The sequence below is a fragment of the Eptesicus fuscus genome, chromosome 2 (assembly GCF_027574615.1).
Source record: "Eptesicus fuscus isolate TK198812 chromosome 2, DD_ASM_mEF_20220401, whole genome shotgun sequence".
Taxonomy (NCBI): domain Eukaryota; kingdom Metazoa; phylum Chordata; class Mammalia; order Chiroptera; family Vespertilionidae; genus Eptesicus; species Eptesicus fuscus.
In genome coordinates this window covers 2,213,501-2,230,284 of record NC_072474.1, presented here as the reverse complement: position 1 = coordinate 2,230,284, position 16,784 = coordinate 2,213,501, and the positions used below count along the sequence as shown (strand labels likewise).

The 16,784-nt window shown below is 43.3% G+C and overlaps 1 protein-coding gene and 1 pseudogene across 2 annotated transcripts in view; one reads left to right on the top strand and one right to left on the bottom strand.

Moving 5' to 3' along the window:
• Positions 1–16,784, top strand: part of LRRC49 (leucine rich repeat containing 49) — a 231,849-nt gene that overhangs the window by 166,118 nt on the left and 48,947 nt on the right. For both annotated transcript variants that reach the window (XM_008151368.3, XM_028160350.2), the window contains 2 exons: positions 12,776–13,013; positions 14,158–14,343. In XM_008151368.3, the coding sequence (XP_008149590.1) occupies positions 12,776–13,013; positions 14,158–14,343 (424 nt within the window). The remainder of the gene's footprint in view (positions 1–12,775; positions 13,014–14,157; positions 14,344–16,784) is intronic.
• On the bottom strand, positions 5,413–6,315 carry LOC103294963 (eukaryotic translation initiation factor 4E-like; annotated as a pseudogene).

The following is a 16,784-nucleotide window of genomic DNA, read 5'->3' as shown; positions in this document are numbered from 1 at the left end:
CACCACACTATACCCTCTTTTTATTATGCTTTTATATAGTCTAACACACTACTGCACTGAGCATCCTACTAATCTCTGTTCATCCAGCCTTTCCCTCCTACATCCTTCACAAAACGGACCAACCTGTCTCAAGTGGGTCCTTGTGATCAGAGACATATCTTATTCACCTTTGTATCTCTAACACTAGCATCTAGCTCCATGCATGGCATGTTAGTGGTGATTAAAACCTTGTGTTGACTATGTCCTATTACTTTTTTAAAAATATATTTTATTGATTTTTTACAGAGAGGAAGGGACAGGGATAGAGAGCCAGAAACATCGATGAGAGAGAAACATCGATCAGCTGCCTCCTGCACACCCCCTACCGGGGATGTGCCCGCAACCAAGGTACATTCCCTTGACCGGAATCAAACCTGGGACCCTTGAGTCCGCAGGCCGACGCTCTATCCACTGAGCCAAACTGGTTAGGGCTGTCCTATTACTTTTTTGTCCTATTACTTTTTATTTAAAAATATTTTTTTGCTCCTCAAACTTAAAGGATAAAATCTGACTTTCCAGCTTCATCTTCAGCTACTGCTTCCTCCCATATGTTTCACTGTCCCGTCCTATGTTGCAGTGTTCCAGCTATATTGAAATTGTTCTTAACTGAATGTAATACATAATTAGGCTTCTGTGCCTTTCTTTGTTCTGCTTTTTCTTACCTAAATTGTGCTTCCTCCTTCTATTTCTGATGTAATTCTATTAATCTTTCAAGGACCACTTCAAATGCTACCTCCTTTTGAAACCTGACTTCTCCCCTGTAGAAGAATAAATCATTCCTTCCTCTGTATTCCCAAAGCATATCATTTAAATATTCATTATTGACAATAAGCATGTTATATTAGAGTAATGTCTAAATTTATCATGCTCACCACCATCCATCCAGACTGAGCTATCTTTAAGGGCAAATAGGTCTTGGTTTATTTTTTTATCCCCACTAGAGGCCCGGTACACAAAATTTGTGCATGGTGGGAAGGGTGTCCCTCAGCCAAGCCTGAATCCTCTCCAATCCAGGACCCCTGAGGGGATGACCGACTGCCAGTTTATTGGCCATCCCTCTTGCAATCCAGGACCGCTGGCTCCTAACCGCTCACCTGCCTGCCTGCCTGATAACCCCTAACCACTCTGCCTGCCTGCCTGATCACCCCTAACCCTTCTGCCTGCCTGCCTGATCACCCCTAATGCCTCTGCCTGCCTGCCTGATCACCCCTAACCCCTCTTCCTGCCTGCCTGATCACCCCTAACCACTCTGCCTGCCTACCTGATTACCCCTAACCACTCTGCCTGCCTGCCTGATGCCCCTAACTGCTCCCCTGCCTGCCTGATCGCCCCTAACCACCTCTACCTGCCTGATTGCCCTAATCACCTTTGTCTGCCTGCCTGATCACCCCAACCACTCGCCTGCCTGCCTGATGCCCCTAACTGCTCCCCTGCCTGCCTGATCGCCCCTAACCCCTCTGCCTGCCTGCCTGCCTGATCACCCCTAACTGCTCTCCCCTGCTGACCTGATTGTCCCTAACTGCTCTCCCTGCCAGCCTGATTGCCCATAACTGCTGGTGTGATTTCCCCTAACTGCTCTCCCCTGCCAGTCTGATCGCCTCTAACTGTTCTCCCTTGCCAGCCTGATTGCCCCTAACTGCTCTCCCCTGCTGGCCAGATCACCCCTAACTGTTCTCCCTTGCCAGCCTGATCGCCCCTAACTGCTCTCCCCTGCTGGCCAAATCGCCCCTAACTGTTCTCCCCTGCTGGCCTGATCGCCCCTAACTGCTCTCTTCTGCCGACCTAATCGCACCCTAACTGCTCCCCTACCTGCCTGATCGCCCCTAACTGCCTCTGCCGTGGCCCCCGCCACCATGGCTTTGTCTGGAAGGACATCCGGATGATGTCCAGTATAATTAGCATATTACCCTTTTAGTAGTATAGATGGCCTACACAATACCTAACACATAATAAGCTCTCCAGATTAACCTTTTTATTTGATGAGGTGAGGTCATTTCTGTTGAGAAATTATATTCCATGTGTTTATTAAATGAATTCCAGAGTATGATTAGAGTATTTATATTTCTGAGATGATAGCCCAATAAAAGTGAAAAAAAATTTTGTTATATCCAAAAACTTGTATGTGATTTCTATATTGGTTATCCTTACCAGTACAGATGATTTTATTGCCCTTTACCATAATTCTTAGGCTATCTATCTACCTATCGTGCCCCGAATATAGTGAGTTTCCAGCAAATGTTTAGTGAATAAATATTCATATATACTAGAGGCCCAGTGCACAAAATTCGTGCACTTGGGGGGTCCCTCAGCCCGGCCTGCACCCTCTCACAGTCCCGGAGCCCTTGGGGGATGTCCAACTGCCAGCTTAGGCCCGCTTCCTCCAGACATCCTTAGCGCTACAGCGGTGGGAGCACACTGACCACCAGGGGTCAGCTCCTGCGTTTAGCATCTATCCCCTGGTGGTCAGTGCACATCATAGCAACCGGTCATTTTGCCATTTGGTCAATTTGCATATTAGCCTTTTATGCCTGCGGGATCAGACCAAAAGCGGCTCTCCTACATCCCCCGAGGGGTCCTGGATTGTGAGAGGGTGCAGGCCAGGCTGAGAGACCCCACCATTGCATAATCGGGGCTGGAGAGGGACGCAGAAGGTTGTCCAGCTGGGGCAGGACCGCGGGAAAGCTCCAGGGCATGTCCTGCCCATCTCACTCAATCCCAATCAGCCGGACCCCAGCAGCAAGCTAACCTAACCTACCAGTCAGAGCTTCTATCCCCTGGTGGTCAGTGCACGTCATAGCAACTGGTCAACCAGTTGACTATCGGCCCCCAGTGGTCAGTGCACGTCATAACGAGCGGTTGAGCGGCCTTAGCATATCATTAGCATATTACTCTTTGATTGGTTGAACGGACTACTGGACACTTAGCATATTAGGCTTTTATTATTTAGGACTAGAGGCCCGGTGCACGAAATTCGTGCACTGGGTGGGGGTTCCTTCAGCCCAGCCTATTCCCTCTCACAGTCTTAGAGCCCTCAAGGGATGTCCTACTGACAGCTTGGCCTCCCTCTGCAGGAGGCAACCAGGCTGATCAGGGGAAGGCGCCACCCCAGTCTCCCCACTGCTGCTGCCCCTGCCAGTCACCGCAGCTGCCAAGGTGTTTTCATCAACACAGACTCCAGTCCCTTCACCACGAAAAAATGACAATTTTCTTTAGGCATTTTCAAGATGTCTCTTTCATAGGATATGACATTTCTTTTTTTTTTATCCTTACATGAGGATATTTTCCCATTGATTTTTAGAGAGCATGGAAGAGAGAGGGAAAGACAGAGAGAAACATCAAAGTGAGAGGAACACTTTGATTGGTTGCCTCCTCATGAGCCCTGACCTGGGCCCTGGCCAGGGAGGAGACTGCTACCTAGGTACAGGCCCTTGATCAGAATTGAACCCAGCCCCCCTGCAGGTTTGCGTCTCCGCTCTGGCCCCAGCAGCCCAGCGCCGTGGCTATGGAGCTGGGGCTTGGGTCCAGCCCCGCTGCAGGTTTGTGTCTCCACTCCGGCTCCAGCAGCCCAGTGCCGTGGCCGCAGGGCTGGGGCTGGGGGCTGGCTCCCCTGCGGGTTGTTCTCTCCAGCTCCAGGGCCAGGCGCAGGCCGCCCTGTCTGTTGTTCTCTCAGGCTCTGGGCCCGTGCCTGGCCCCTTCTCCTGAGCTGGTCATGACCGTTATGGGGTCCCAGCCTAATTTGCATATTACCTCTTTGTATGTATAGATATATATATAAATAAAAAAGATGTGGACTTATTACCAATCATACAAGGACAACTGAAAGGACAGTCCTCAACATAGAAACATTGCTTAGCAAACTTTCTATGTTATTTCTTATGGAACTCTCAGAGCACACCTTCCATGAGGAACATATTCCTCTGTTCTGTATTGGCCAGAGGCTAAACTCAAGCCTCACTCAGAAAATAACTGACGTGGCTTAGGTATCATATGACTTATTAACAGGTTCTATATTTCCTATTGAGAAGGATGAACATACCTACAGCCCAGAAAACTTTCCATTTGTTTGTACTGAATGTCCATGTCAGATCTATATAAATTGGAGGTTACTTCTGCTTTGTTTTGTAACTATATGACTGTTTTTGCTGAATGTAGGTTGCTTATTTTTTCACTTATTTTCCCAACAATTTGCTTGACAAAACTTTAAACAAAATAAATTATCCTTTTCTAATATTATATTTTTATTTCATAGTTTATATATTTTTTACTTCCTTATATATGATGCTACCTATTTAATTTATTAAAAATTGTAATAAACATAATAATCAAATAGTGTTCCAAACTTAACGCTGTTCATGTGGAAGACACTACTAAAGAAGACACAAGTACTTGCAATAAGAAGTACTATCTTCCATAGAGATAGAGAAATAAATGGACAAATCTAGTTGTCTAAAATAAAATTCACATACACATTTTATGTATAGTTTTGTGCAGTGTCCTAATATGAATGGGACTGCTTTTCTACTTGAGCCATTTTTTAACCAAAACAAAATAACCTAAGTAATACAAAGTATTAAAATACAGTATAAAGATACAAAAACAGACAAACTAATTCTAATTAGGAATGTAATTATGATGTTACATTTTTATAGTCCACAATTATGTTTAGGAAATTACACAAACATAGATCACTGATTTGAATGAAATGCATAAATCTGTAGCAAAGGTTTGTAGTTACAAAAAAAATTACCAAAGAATGCCCCAAATTAATGTTTATTCCACTTTTGTGTCATATTCTTGGAGTCTTCATCAATGTTACATGAAGAAAAAACAAATGAAACACTAAAATCGAATCACTAATATGATCAAATAGGGAAACAATGAGTTAAAATCTAGCAGCCATCAGCAAGAATGTCCAAGACAAGGGTGTAAAACAACACAAAGAAAATTGCTAGAAAACTGTCTCCATCATACTCTTTCACACCAGTAAAATCTACTCCTCCATACCATGGAGCACAAACAGAATACTTTCCCTGTAAGGCTTAGAAATACAAGTTCTTTTTTAATCTTATGGATGGGTAAATTGTGTTTGTAAGCTATTACTGAGTGGGCCAGGAACACATTTATGGATTCTGGGGACAATGTGTACTGTAATTCTTTGATTGTGATAAGTGGACACTCTAAAAGAATTGTTTTTAAATTAATACAGAAGTGCAAGACAAAACCAAATGTGACTTCTCTTATATCTTAGCAACATTTAGATGGAAATCAAATTTAAATGCAGTCCACTCTGCTTTTGAAAAGGCTGTGGTTCAGCTCCCCAGTCTCCATTGCTTGGTCCAGTTTCCTATGAGAATACTCAGAAGGTGTCTCTTTTTAAACAACAGACCTCTTTTTAGTGGTGGAGCTGCTCTTAGTTATAGCTGCGTCTGCAAGGGACTAATATCTAGTCATTATCTTTGGAGGAAGTCCTAACCGTTCCTGGTGTACCCTCCCTATATATCTAATAGCTTCTCCGCATTCACATTCACTAATCCATTTTGCTATCTTATCACCTTTAGCTCTAACATTAACAACAGCTTTACTGTAGTCATCAAAAGATTCTCCAACCCTAACTTGTTTGGCTCAGTGGATAGAGCGTCAGCCTGCAGACTGAGAGGATCCTGGGTTTGATTCCTGTCAAGGGCACATGCAGGGTTTCAGGCTCGATTCTCAGTAGGGGGTGTGCAGGAGGCAGCCAATCAATGATAGTCTATCATCATTGATGTTTCTATCTCTTTCTCACCCTCCCTTCCTCTCTGAAATCAATGAAAAAAAATATATCTATCTATCTATCTATCTATCTATCTATCTATCTATATATATTTTTTTAAAAAAGGATTCTCCAATAAGTCATGGCAGTGTCTCTAGCCAAAAGCATTTGAGGACATTTTGTCTCTGCTGTTTATTCAGTGTACTTAGCCATTGTCCTCCTCATTTGCTTCTATCATCTTCCAACATAGGCTCAATACTCCTCTAAAAAAGTAAGTAGTCACAGCCAGACATTAAATTACTAGACAATTCGATATGGTTGTAGAAGAGCCCAAAAGTCTTCAACTTAGAAATCAAACTCAAAGGTCAGCCAGTGGTTTGGCTTGTTTTGTTATTTTTCAAAAAACAAGAGTGCCCATCTGTTCTGTAAAGGATGTTTAGTATAGTTTTGTGGGTTAGCAACCTCCTGGTTAAATTCTGTTTCTCATCTTCTGTAGGTGGGGGATTAGGAGTAGGAGTGGTTTCCATTACACACTTGCCATCTTAGATTGGTCTTAGACTTTTAATCATATGGACAAAGAAAAGCAAGATACTTTCAAATATCCTCTATAATAAAGAGCTAATATGCTAATGGTCGTGACGCCCTCATGCTGTAACAACCGATCAGCAGGAGGCTGCATGCGCAGCAGGCGCGCAGGGGTGGGCGGGGCTGCGTGCGCTGCTAGGTACACGTGGGTGGGCAGGGACTTGACTCTGAAGGACTTGACCAGAGGCATGGGTGGGTTTCTGGGTCCCGCCCCCCGCGGAGGCAGCAGCCGCGGTGACAATGGCTGCGGGACTCTCTCTGGACAGGAGTGCGGGGCTGCATGCGCAGGAGGTGCGTGCGGGGAGGGATTCCAGTGCTCGCACAATTTCGCACGCTGGGTCACTAGTATGATATAAAATAACACCACTTCTCAAAGGATTTACTCATGGTTTTGGTGCATAGCTCTGATTTCCCATCATTTTTACATTAAAATACACTTCTTTTGCTGAGAATCATGGCCATCAAACATTATTCCATCAACTACCTACTTTTTTTGGCTTCCTTGACATTACTTTTTCATTATTTGCCATTGCCTCAGCTGAGAATAATTCTCAATAATCCTGTGTCTGTATCACTGATTCTGCCTCTTTGCTCAAAACACAGCTTATGGTTGGAAATCCTTTATAAAATGTAATAGATACTCATAAAAAAAAACTTCCTAATTGTCTCATTTCATTAATTCCCTTGAGAAATATTATTGAGCAAAGATGCTGGTTCTACTACAGTGAATATGACCAAGTTTGAGCCCTCAAGGATCACCGTAGTTTGTGATAGAGACAGACAAGTAAACGGTAATTGCTGTGCCAGGTGGGAAGTGCTATAACAGGGGCATCCTTTTCACCAAGCATTCATTATTTTCATGGCAGTGAAATGTAACTTCTATCCTTTTTCTTATTACAGAAATGATTATATACTCTACATAACTCAATACAGATCTATCATACAAAGCACAATATGAGGAACTCTTAATTCTCATTTTGTTTTTGTTCTTTTATCAGCCTTTACCTTTATAGGATTCTCATATAGGATTATTCATACACTAATGCTCATTGAATGTTTGATTATCCTATGTAATAAAACCCTAATATGCAAATCAACCGAACGGCAGAATGACCGGTCACTATGACGTGCACTGACAACCAGGGGGCAGACGCTCAACACAGGAGCTGCCCCCTGGTGGTCAGTGCGTTCCCGTAGGGGAACGCCGCTCAGCCAGAAGCTGGGCTCATGGCTGACAAGTGCAGTGGAGGTGGCAGGAGCCTCTCCTGCCTCCGCTGTAGTGCTAAGGATGTCTGGGGGAAGCGGGCCTAAGCAGGCAGTTATTGATTTTCAACCAGAGTGCCACAAGAATTTTTAAAATATGCAATACGTGACTACTTAGTCAGGGCACTGACCTCTTTTCCCTTAGATTGTCAAATAAAAAAATGACAACAGCCAACACAATAGCCATCCAGTGTGAATGAATCAAAATTATACCTATTTATTTGCCAGTTTGTAAAAAAATATATTTTTAGTGTGCTTCAGAATCCTATCTAATAATAGACAAATATGCAAATTGACCATACCTCCGACACACCCACAAGCCACGCCCACAAGCCACGCCCACCATACAATCAGAGCGAGTATGCAAATTAACCCAAACCAAGATGGCTACAGCCACAGAGAGCAAGGTTTCCTAGGTAACAGAGGAAGCCAAGCTTTCCGCCTGCTCTTGCAGGCCTAAGCCTCCACTCAAGCTACAAAGTTTCAATTATAGAAGGTAAACAAATTCAAACAAATGGCGGCAAAATGGAGCTTGAGAGAGCAGGCCAGGGTTGTCCCGGGCAACAGGGGAAGCAAAGCTTTCGGCATACCCTGGCCAGGCCTACCCGCTTAAGGCTACAAAGTTTCTATTATAACCCCAACACAAATGGCTGCGGGCTTCGGAGGGAGCCCCAGGCTTGGCTCCACTCCAGGCTACAAAGTTTCAATTGTAGAAGGAAAATAAATTCCAGATACCAGGGCCTCCGCTTGCGTTGCCAGGAGGCATGGCCAGCCTGCAAACCACCACAGGCCCCTCACTCAGGCCGCCCCACGTCCCAAGGGAACCCCACCCTGATCAGGGACACCCTTCAGGGCAAACCAGCTGGCCCCCACCCCTGTACCAGGCCTCTATCCTATCTAATAAAAGAGTAATATGCAGATTGACCATCACTACAACACACAATATAGCTGCCCCTATGTGGTCAAAGATCCTGCCCCCATGTGGACACAAGATGGCCACCACAAGATGGCCAGCAGGAGAGAGCAGTTGGGAGGCACCAGGCCTGCAAGGGAGGGCAGTTGAGAAGGACCAGGCCTGCAAGGGAGGGCAGTTGGAGGTGATCAGCCCTGCAGGAGAGGGCAGTTAGGGGTAACCAGGCCGGCAGAGGAGGGAAGTTGGGGGCAAACAGGCTGGCAGCAGAGTGGTTTGGGGGTGATCAGGCTGGCAGGCAGAAGCGGTTAGGGGCAATCAGGAAGGCAGGCAGGCAAGCAGTTGGAAGCCAGCAGTCCTGGATTGTGAGAGGGCAGTCAGACATCCCTTGAGGGATCCCAGATTGGAGAGGGTACAGGCTGGGCTGAGGGACAACCCCCCTCTGTGCACGAATTTCGTGCACCGGGCCTCTAGTTTTAGTAATAAATTTATATGTGCCAGGAGATGAAAAAGGTTGAAAATCGCTGGTGGCTCTGATATACATTCACATAAGTCTAGTAAAACTTGATAAACCAACAGGGTGAAGGTTTTTCAGCTTTATCTTGCAACAGCACCATTATACACATTTTTAAGGTCTTTAATAATGCATTTATTCAATATACATTGTGAAAAGCCCATTACTAGGCCCCAGACCCCCAAATATGAAAAAATGTAGTCTTTAGTCTTGAGGAACTCACTGTCTGATAGAGGTGACAAAATTGCAGACATGTAATTATGGTGCAGTATGAGAAGTGATGTATTGGAGGAGTGTACAAAAGTCTATAGAAGCACAAATGGGAGCAAAGCACTAATATTAATAAGTGCAAATCTGAAAGTAAAAGTGCCATAATGAAAACACATGGAACAAAAGCCAAACATTGTTCAGATTGGAAAAAAAAACCAGAACATCTGAGTTGAATCAAGCTATTTGTTTTCTTCTCTGACTATCATTTAAGTAACCTTTACAGAAAATGTGGCTCCTACTTTGAAAATAGTAACAACTTTCATCTTGAGTAGTGTATATGAGGTGATTTTGTATATGTACACATTAATAAGTAATGGATTATTTTTCATCATTTCTTATTTTAAAATGGGGAAGAAATCTTGATTAATTTTACTGCTTATAAATGTAGTATACACATGCAAAATTTTTTTAAACATATTTTATTGATTTTTTACAGAGAGGAAGAGAGAGGGATAGAGAGCTAGAAACATCAATGAGAGAGAGACATCGATCAGCTGCCTCTTGCACACCCCCTACTGGGGATGTGCCCACAACCAAGGAACATGCCCTTGACCGGAATCGAACCTGGGACCCTTCAGTCCACAGGCTGACGATCTATCCACTGAGCCAAACCGGTTTCAGCTACATGCAAAATTTTAAACAACACTAAAGTATTCAAAAATAGAAAGTCCAAGTTACCCTTTAACACAAGGGTAAAGATTAACTATTGTTAAGAGTTATTTTATGTCTTATCAAGTGTTTTATAAATTTACTGGAAGCCCGGTGCACAAAATTCGTGCACGGAAGGGGGTTGTCCCTCAGCCCAGCCTGTACCCTATCCAATCTGGGACCCCTCGAGGGATGTCCGACTGCCCGTTTAAGGCCCGATCCCTAAACGGGCAATCGGACATCCCTCTCACAATCCAGGACTGCTGGCTCCCAACTGCTTGCCTGCCTGCCTTCCTGATTGCCCCTAACCGTTTCTGCCTGCCAGCCTGATCACCCCCTAACCACTCTGCTGCCAGCCTGTTTGCCCCCAACTTCCCTCCTTTACCGGCCTGGTCACCCCTAACTGCCCTCTCCTGCAGGGTTGATCACCTCCAACTGCCCTCCCTTGCAGGCCTGGTCCCTCTCAACTGCCCTCCCTTGCAGGCCGGGTGCCTCCCAACTGCCCTCTCCTGCTGGCCATCTTGTGTCCACATGGGGGCAGGATCTTTGACCACATGGGGCAGCTATATTGTGTGTTGCAGTGATGATCAATCTGCATATTACTCTTTTATTAGATAGGATAGAGGCCTGGTACAGGGGTGGGGGCCAGCTGGTTTGCCCTGAAGGGTGTCCCTGATCAGGGTGGGGTTCCTTTGGGGCGTGGGGCGGCCTGAGCAAGGGGCCTGTGGTGGTTTGCAGGCCGGCCACGCCCCCTGGCAACCCAAGCGGAGGCCCTGGAATCTGGAATTTATTTTCCTTCTACAATTGAAACTTTGTAGCCTGGAGCGGAGCCAAGACTGGGGCTCCCTCCGTGGCGGCAGCCATTTGTGTTGGGGTTATAATTGAAACTTTGTAGCTTAAGTGGGTGGTCCCAGCCAGGGTGTGCAGAAAGCTTTGCTTCCCCTGTTGCCAGTGGCAACCCTGGCCTGTTCTCTCAAGCTCCATTCTGCCGCCAATTTTTTGAATTTGTTTACCTTCTATAATTGAAACTTTGTAGCTTGAGTGGAGGCTTAGGCCTGACAAGGGCAGGCGGAAAGTTTGGCTTCCTCTGTTACCTAGGAAACCTTGCTCTCTGTGGCTGTAGCCATCTTGGTTTGGGTTAATTTGCATGCTCGCTCTGATTGTATGGTGGGCGTGGCTTGTGGGTGTGTCGGAGGTATGGTCAATTTGCATATTTGTCTATTATTAGGTAGGACTAGAGGCCCAATGCAAGAAAATTCATGCACTGGAGGGGGGTCCCTCAGCCCGGCCTGCCCCCTCTCACAGTCTGGGAGCCCTCAGGGGCGGGAAGTGACCTGGTGATCAGGGGAAGGCAATGCCCATCACACCTCTGCTGCTGCCACTGCTGGCAGCACAAGCCTCAGCTGGCCCTGGTTACCTGAGCCTTGGGTGGCCCTGGGCAGCCAGGCAGCCGCAATTTGAGGCTTGCCTGCACCTCAGGCCAGCCCTGGGCAGCTGGGCAGCTGGGCAGCTGCCATCTGAGGCTTACCTGTGCCTTGGGCTGGCCCTGGGCGGCTGGGGGGCTGAGGGGACTGGGGGACTCTGGACGCAGGCAGGCAGAGTGGCTGAGGGGACTGGGCGCCGCCATCTTGTGGCTGTGAGTGCTGCCATCTTTGAGGATGTGGCAGTCAATTAGCATTTTCCCTCCTTATTGGCTGTGGGCGCCGCCATCTTTGCAACAACTTGAGGGTCAATTAGTATATTCCCTCTTTATTACATAGGATTTTTACGAGGGGCCTAGTGCACGAATTCGTGCACCTTGAAGGAACTGTGGGCCATGAGGCTGCTGTAGGCAGCAGGTGAAAGTGTCAGCACTGACTGAGAGTGCACCCCCGCTCACCTGCTCCATCATCCCACCGCAGCCAATGCCCGCCATGTTCTGCGCACGCCCCCTGGTTGTCAGCGCACATCATAGCGACCGGTGGTTCAGTTGTTCGGTTCTGGTTCTGCCGTTCAGCCTATTTGCATATTAGCCTTTTATTTTATAGGATAGGATATTATATGGTTCTTGGTATAGAAAAAGTGTTTTGTAAAATGTGTGTGTGTGTTTTTTCCCAGCTGGACAGTGGAATACTTTATAGATTACAAAAATCTATTTGTATTGCCATGAAAACATCTATGATATATTAAATGGATTGCTTTCAAACTAAATAGAATATCAATTATTTTTCATTGACATACAAAATTTGGGTTTAAAGCTGTTAATTTTTATGCACAGGTGCCTCTTTTAGAATTAAAATATAGGGTGTCCCAAAAAATTTGTACACACACTTTGAATAATTATAAAGGCAGTGTTTGTTAAAATACATTTCATTTTCAAAATTTATCTATCAGCTGTTAAAAGTGTATATACATTCTTTGAGACACCCTGTATATGACTAGCAGAGGGGAGAGGAGGGTAGAACTGGATTGAAGGAATTAGTCAAAGAACATATATGCATAACCCATAGACACTGACAACAGTGTGGTGATGGCCAGAGGGAAAAGGGGGTGGGGACTGGGTGGAGGCAGGCAAAGGGGGTGGGAGAAAATGGAACATCTGCAATAGTGTCAACAATAAAAATAAAATATATATGACTAGAAGATATAAAACTTCCAGATATTCTATTGAAAATTAGTCTTTGGTACTCTGCGTTTAATTATTTAAATGAAAAAGTGAATATAGAATTTTAAATACCTTTTCCAACAGATCTTTGTAGTCTGTTATTTACTTTGCATGATAAGACTATCATTTAAAATTGTATGTTGGCTTTTCCAGGTCTCTGGACTCAGTACTCACCAATGCTTTACAAGCCTTATCTGTCACAGACACGCACCTTGTTGATGTGGATGGGGACACACTTTCCCTGTACGGCTCAGGAGCGCTGGAATCTCTAGATCGGAATTGGAGCATTCAAACAGCAGGAATGGTGACAACAGTGTCCTTCACTTTCATAGAATTTGATGAAATCGTCCAAGTGCTTCCCAAATTGAAGATGAAGTTCCCTAATTCTCTGGTAAGGATTTACTTTTAGTAGTTTATTTGAATCATTCTCAGTCATGACTTGTATGTTTAGGCTAAACACCTGTTTTATGGAGTTTCTATCTGGCAGGGAGTCGAAGCTTTTGTGTTAATTTTATGGACCTGGGATTTAAATTATTATTTATAAATGCCCTTGCAGCTTTCAGTTAATATTGGAAATTATCTGTCTAGAAAATGATTCTTTATGGAGTGTAAAGAACTAATATAATTTTATTCAACTTGTTTATTTCTACTTTGTAGAGAAGCATTCAACAGGACCTCACCTGACCATATATTATATATTCATTTATTGTACCTGGTGTTATTGGAACATGTGCATTTTAACATAATGTTCATAGTAGTCCCCTAGCAACATATAAAATGATTACTTTGAGAGTTAGCCTTTTTCAGTTATGGTATTATTGTATTATTTATTGGTATGCTTTGGCAGAAACTGTCATTTATATGCGTTCTTTCTTGAGTTATTATTGTTATGTTATTCTCTGTTAGGCCTTTTATAAATTGTTATTCCCCATATCAGTCTCCCTAGATAAGATAGTTAGAAGTGAAGATAGTATGTTTAGAAAAGAACATCCAATTTCACAGACAGAACACTTACAATAGCCTTTCAGTTTTTGTGACTTAATGTTCCTGTAGCCAGTTTAACTAGCCTGCACAGTAATTGGCAAGATGCAGGTATAACACCTAACTACTAGTTCTCTCAGAAGCATTGTGAACCCTGCATTTATAAAATTCTTAAAATTTTAATTTTAATGATTTCTTGTAGTTTTAATTTTAGCAAAAAGTATATGCAATTCATTGTAATGAGTTATTGTGTTTATGTAATTTTTAAGGATCTTAGTTTGTTAATAAATGGGGGGATGTCCTTTGCAAAAGGGAAATCATTTTGGATCCAATATTGGATGGATTAATGGAGTTCATCAATGATGTATTAGATGGATTAAAGGTAGGTAAGGTTTAGTAGATTCAGTTGACTTAATGTAATTGAAAACATATTAGCTAAGCCTAAAGTTTACAGATTTACTTAGGGAATAATTAGTGAAATTTAAATGTAACTATTTTAAGATGGTTAAATTTAATGGTCAGCTTTTTTGTGTGTGTGTGTTTTATTATTGCAGCACCTTAAATTCAAGGAAACAAATCTTGCAATGCTACAACAGTTTAACGCATTAGCACAACTCCATCGTATTGACCAGTTGACAATTGATCCTCAAGGAAATCCAGTTGTCAGTTTTACACTCTGGAAATACTATGTACTTTTTAGGCTGAGCCATTTTAATATGCAGAAAATAAATGGGACAGAGGTAAGCCTAACACTAAGTCACTATGTAACAAAAGGGTTCGTTTTTATTTTTATTTTTTTAAATATATTTTATTGATTTTTTACAGAGAGGAAGGGAGAGGGATAGAGAGTTAGAAACACCGATGAGAGAGAAACATTGATCAGTTGCCTCCTGCACACCCCCTACTGGGGATGTGCCGCAACCAAGGTACATGCCCTTGACTGGAATCAAACCTGGGACCTTTCAGTCCACAGGCCGACGCTCTATCCACTGAGCCAAACCGGTTTCGGCAAAAGGGTTCGTTTTTAAGGGAAATGGTCATACAAATGGTCAGGAATTTAAGGAACCATGTTGGAACTTTTGAGAAATATTGTAGTTGTTTTTCCCCAAATCTTGACAGTTACAGTGTCAAAAAGCTAAAAACAATTTATCCTAAATCTTATAAAGCACTAGAAAATTTTGAAAATAAAATAGTAACCAGGTCATGATGAATAGTAAATACTTTTACTATTTTTTGTAATCATTCAGAGATGTAAAAAGTTGGTAGGTTAACAGTTAAAAAAGAAAAAGGAAAAGAAGCCCAGCTGTGTGGCTCAGTGGTTGAGCACTGACCCATGAACCAAGAGGTCACTGGTTCGATTCCCAGTCAGGGCACATGCCTGGCTTTCAGACTTGATCCCCAGTAGGGGGCATGCAAGATTCATCTAATTGATGATGTTTCTCTCTCATCAAAGTTTCTACCTCTCTCCATTCATGATCTTTGTATTTTTTTTAATTAAATCTTTATTGTTGAAAGTATTACATATGTCCCTCTTCTCCTCCCCCATTGACCCCTTCGAGCCCCCCTCAACCCCCGCACCAGGCCTTCACACTATTGTCCGTGTCCATAGGTTATGCATTATGCATACAAGTTCTTTGGTTGATCTCTTCCTACCCAACCACCCACTCACCCCCACTTTCCCTCTGAGATTCCACAGTCTGTTCCGTGCTTCTGTGTCTCTGGATCTATTTGTTTATCAGTTTATTTTGTTCATTATATGAGTGAGATCATGTGATACTTGTCTTTCTCTGACTGGCTTATTTCACTTAGCATAATACTCTCCAGGTCCCTCCATGTTGTGTCAAAGGGTAAGAGATCCTTCTTTTTACTGCTGCATAGTATTCCATTGTGTAAATGTACCACAGTTTTTTTTAGCCACTCATCTACTGATGGGCACCTGGGCTGTTTCCAGATCTTAGATATTGTAAATTACGCTGCTATGAACATAGGGATGCATATATTCTTTCTGATTGGAGTTTCGGCTTTTTAGGATATCTTCCTAGAAGTGGGATCACTGGGTCAAATGGCAGTTCCATTTTAATTTTTTGAGGAAACAGCATATTGTTTTCCATAATGGCTGCTCCAGTCTTCATTCCCACCAGCAGTGTACTAGAGTTCCCTTTTCTCTATGTCCTCGCCAGCACTTGTCATTTGTTGATTTGTTGATGATAGCCATTCTGACAGGTGTGAGGTGATACCTCATTGTTGTTTTAATTGGCATATCTCTGATGATCAGTGACTTTGAGCATTTTTTCATATGTGTCTTGGCCATCTAATTACCACCTTTGGAGAACTAAGTCCTTTGCCCATTTTTTAATTGGATTGTTTGTCTTCCTCTTGTTAAGTTGTATGAGTTCCTTATATGTTTTGATATTAACCGCTTATCAGATGTGTCATTGGAAAATATGTTCTCCCATACAATGTGTTCCCTTTTCATTTTGTTGTTGGTTTCTTTTGCTGTGCAGAAGCTTTTAGTCCCAATTGTTTATTTTTTTCTTAGTTTCCTTTGCCCTAGGACAGTGATGGGCAACCTTTTGAGCTTGGTGTGTCAAACTTCGCCAAAAAACTGAGCATAATTCGGGTAGTGTGTCACTTTGAGGAAAAAACTAACTCCAAGACTCTAGTCACAAATGTTTCATCCTCAGGAGCAGCAAATGTTTCATCCTCGGCATGCGGCCACGTGTCATCAGAAATGGCTACGCGTGTCAGTGCTGACACATGTGTCATAGGTTCGCCATCACTGCCCTAGGAGATGTATCCATAAACATATTCCTCTGAGAGATGTCTGAGATTTTGCTTCCTATGGTTTCTTGTAGGATTTTTATGGTTTCACCACTTACATTTAAGTCTTATTCATTTTGAGTTTATTCTTGTGTATGGTGTAAGTTGGTCTAGTTTCATTTTTTTTGCATGTACCTGTCCAATATTTCCAACATCATTTATTAAAGGGTCTGTCTTGAATCCATTGTATGCTCTTGCCTCCTTTGTCAAATATTAATTGAGCGTAATGAATTGGGTAGATTTCTGGAGTCTCTGCTCTATTCCATTGATCTATATGCCTGTTCTTGTGCCAGTACCTGGCTGTTTTGATTACAGTAGCTTTGTAGTATAACTTGAAATCTAGTATTGTTATCCCTCCGAC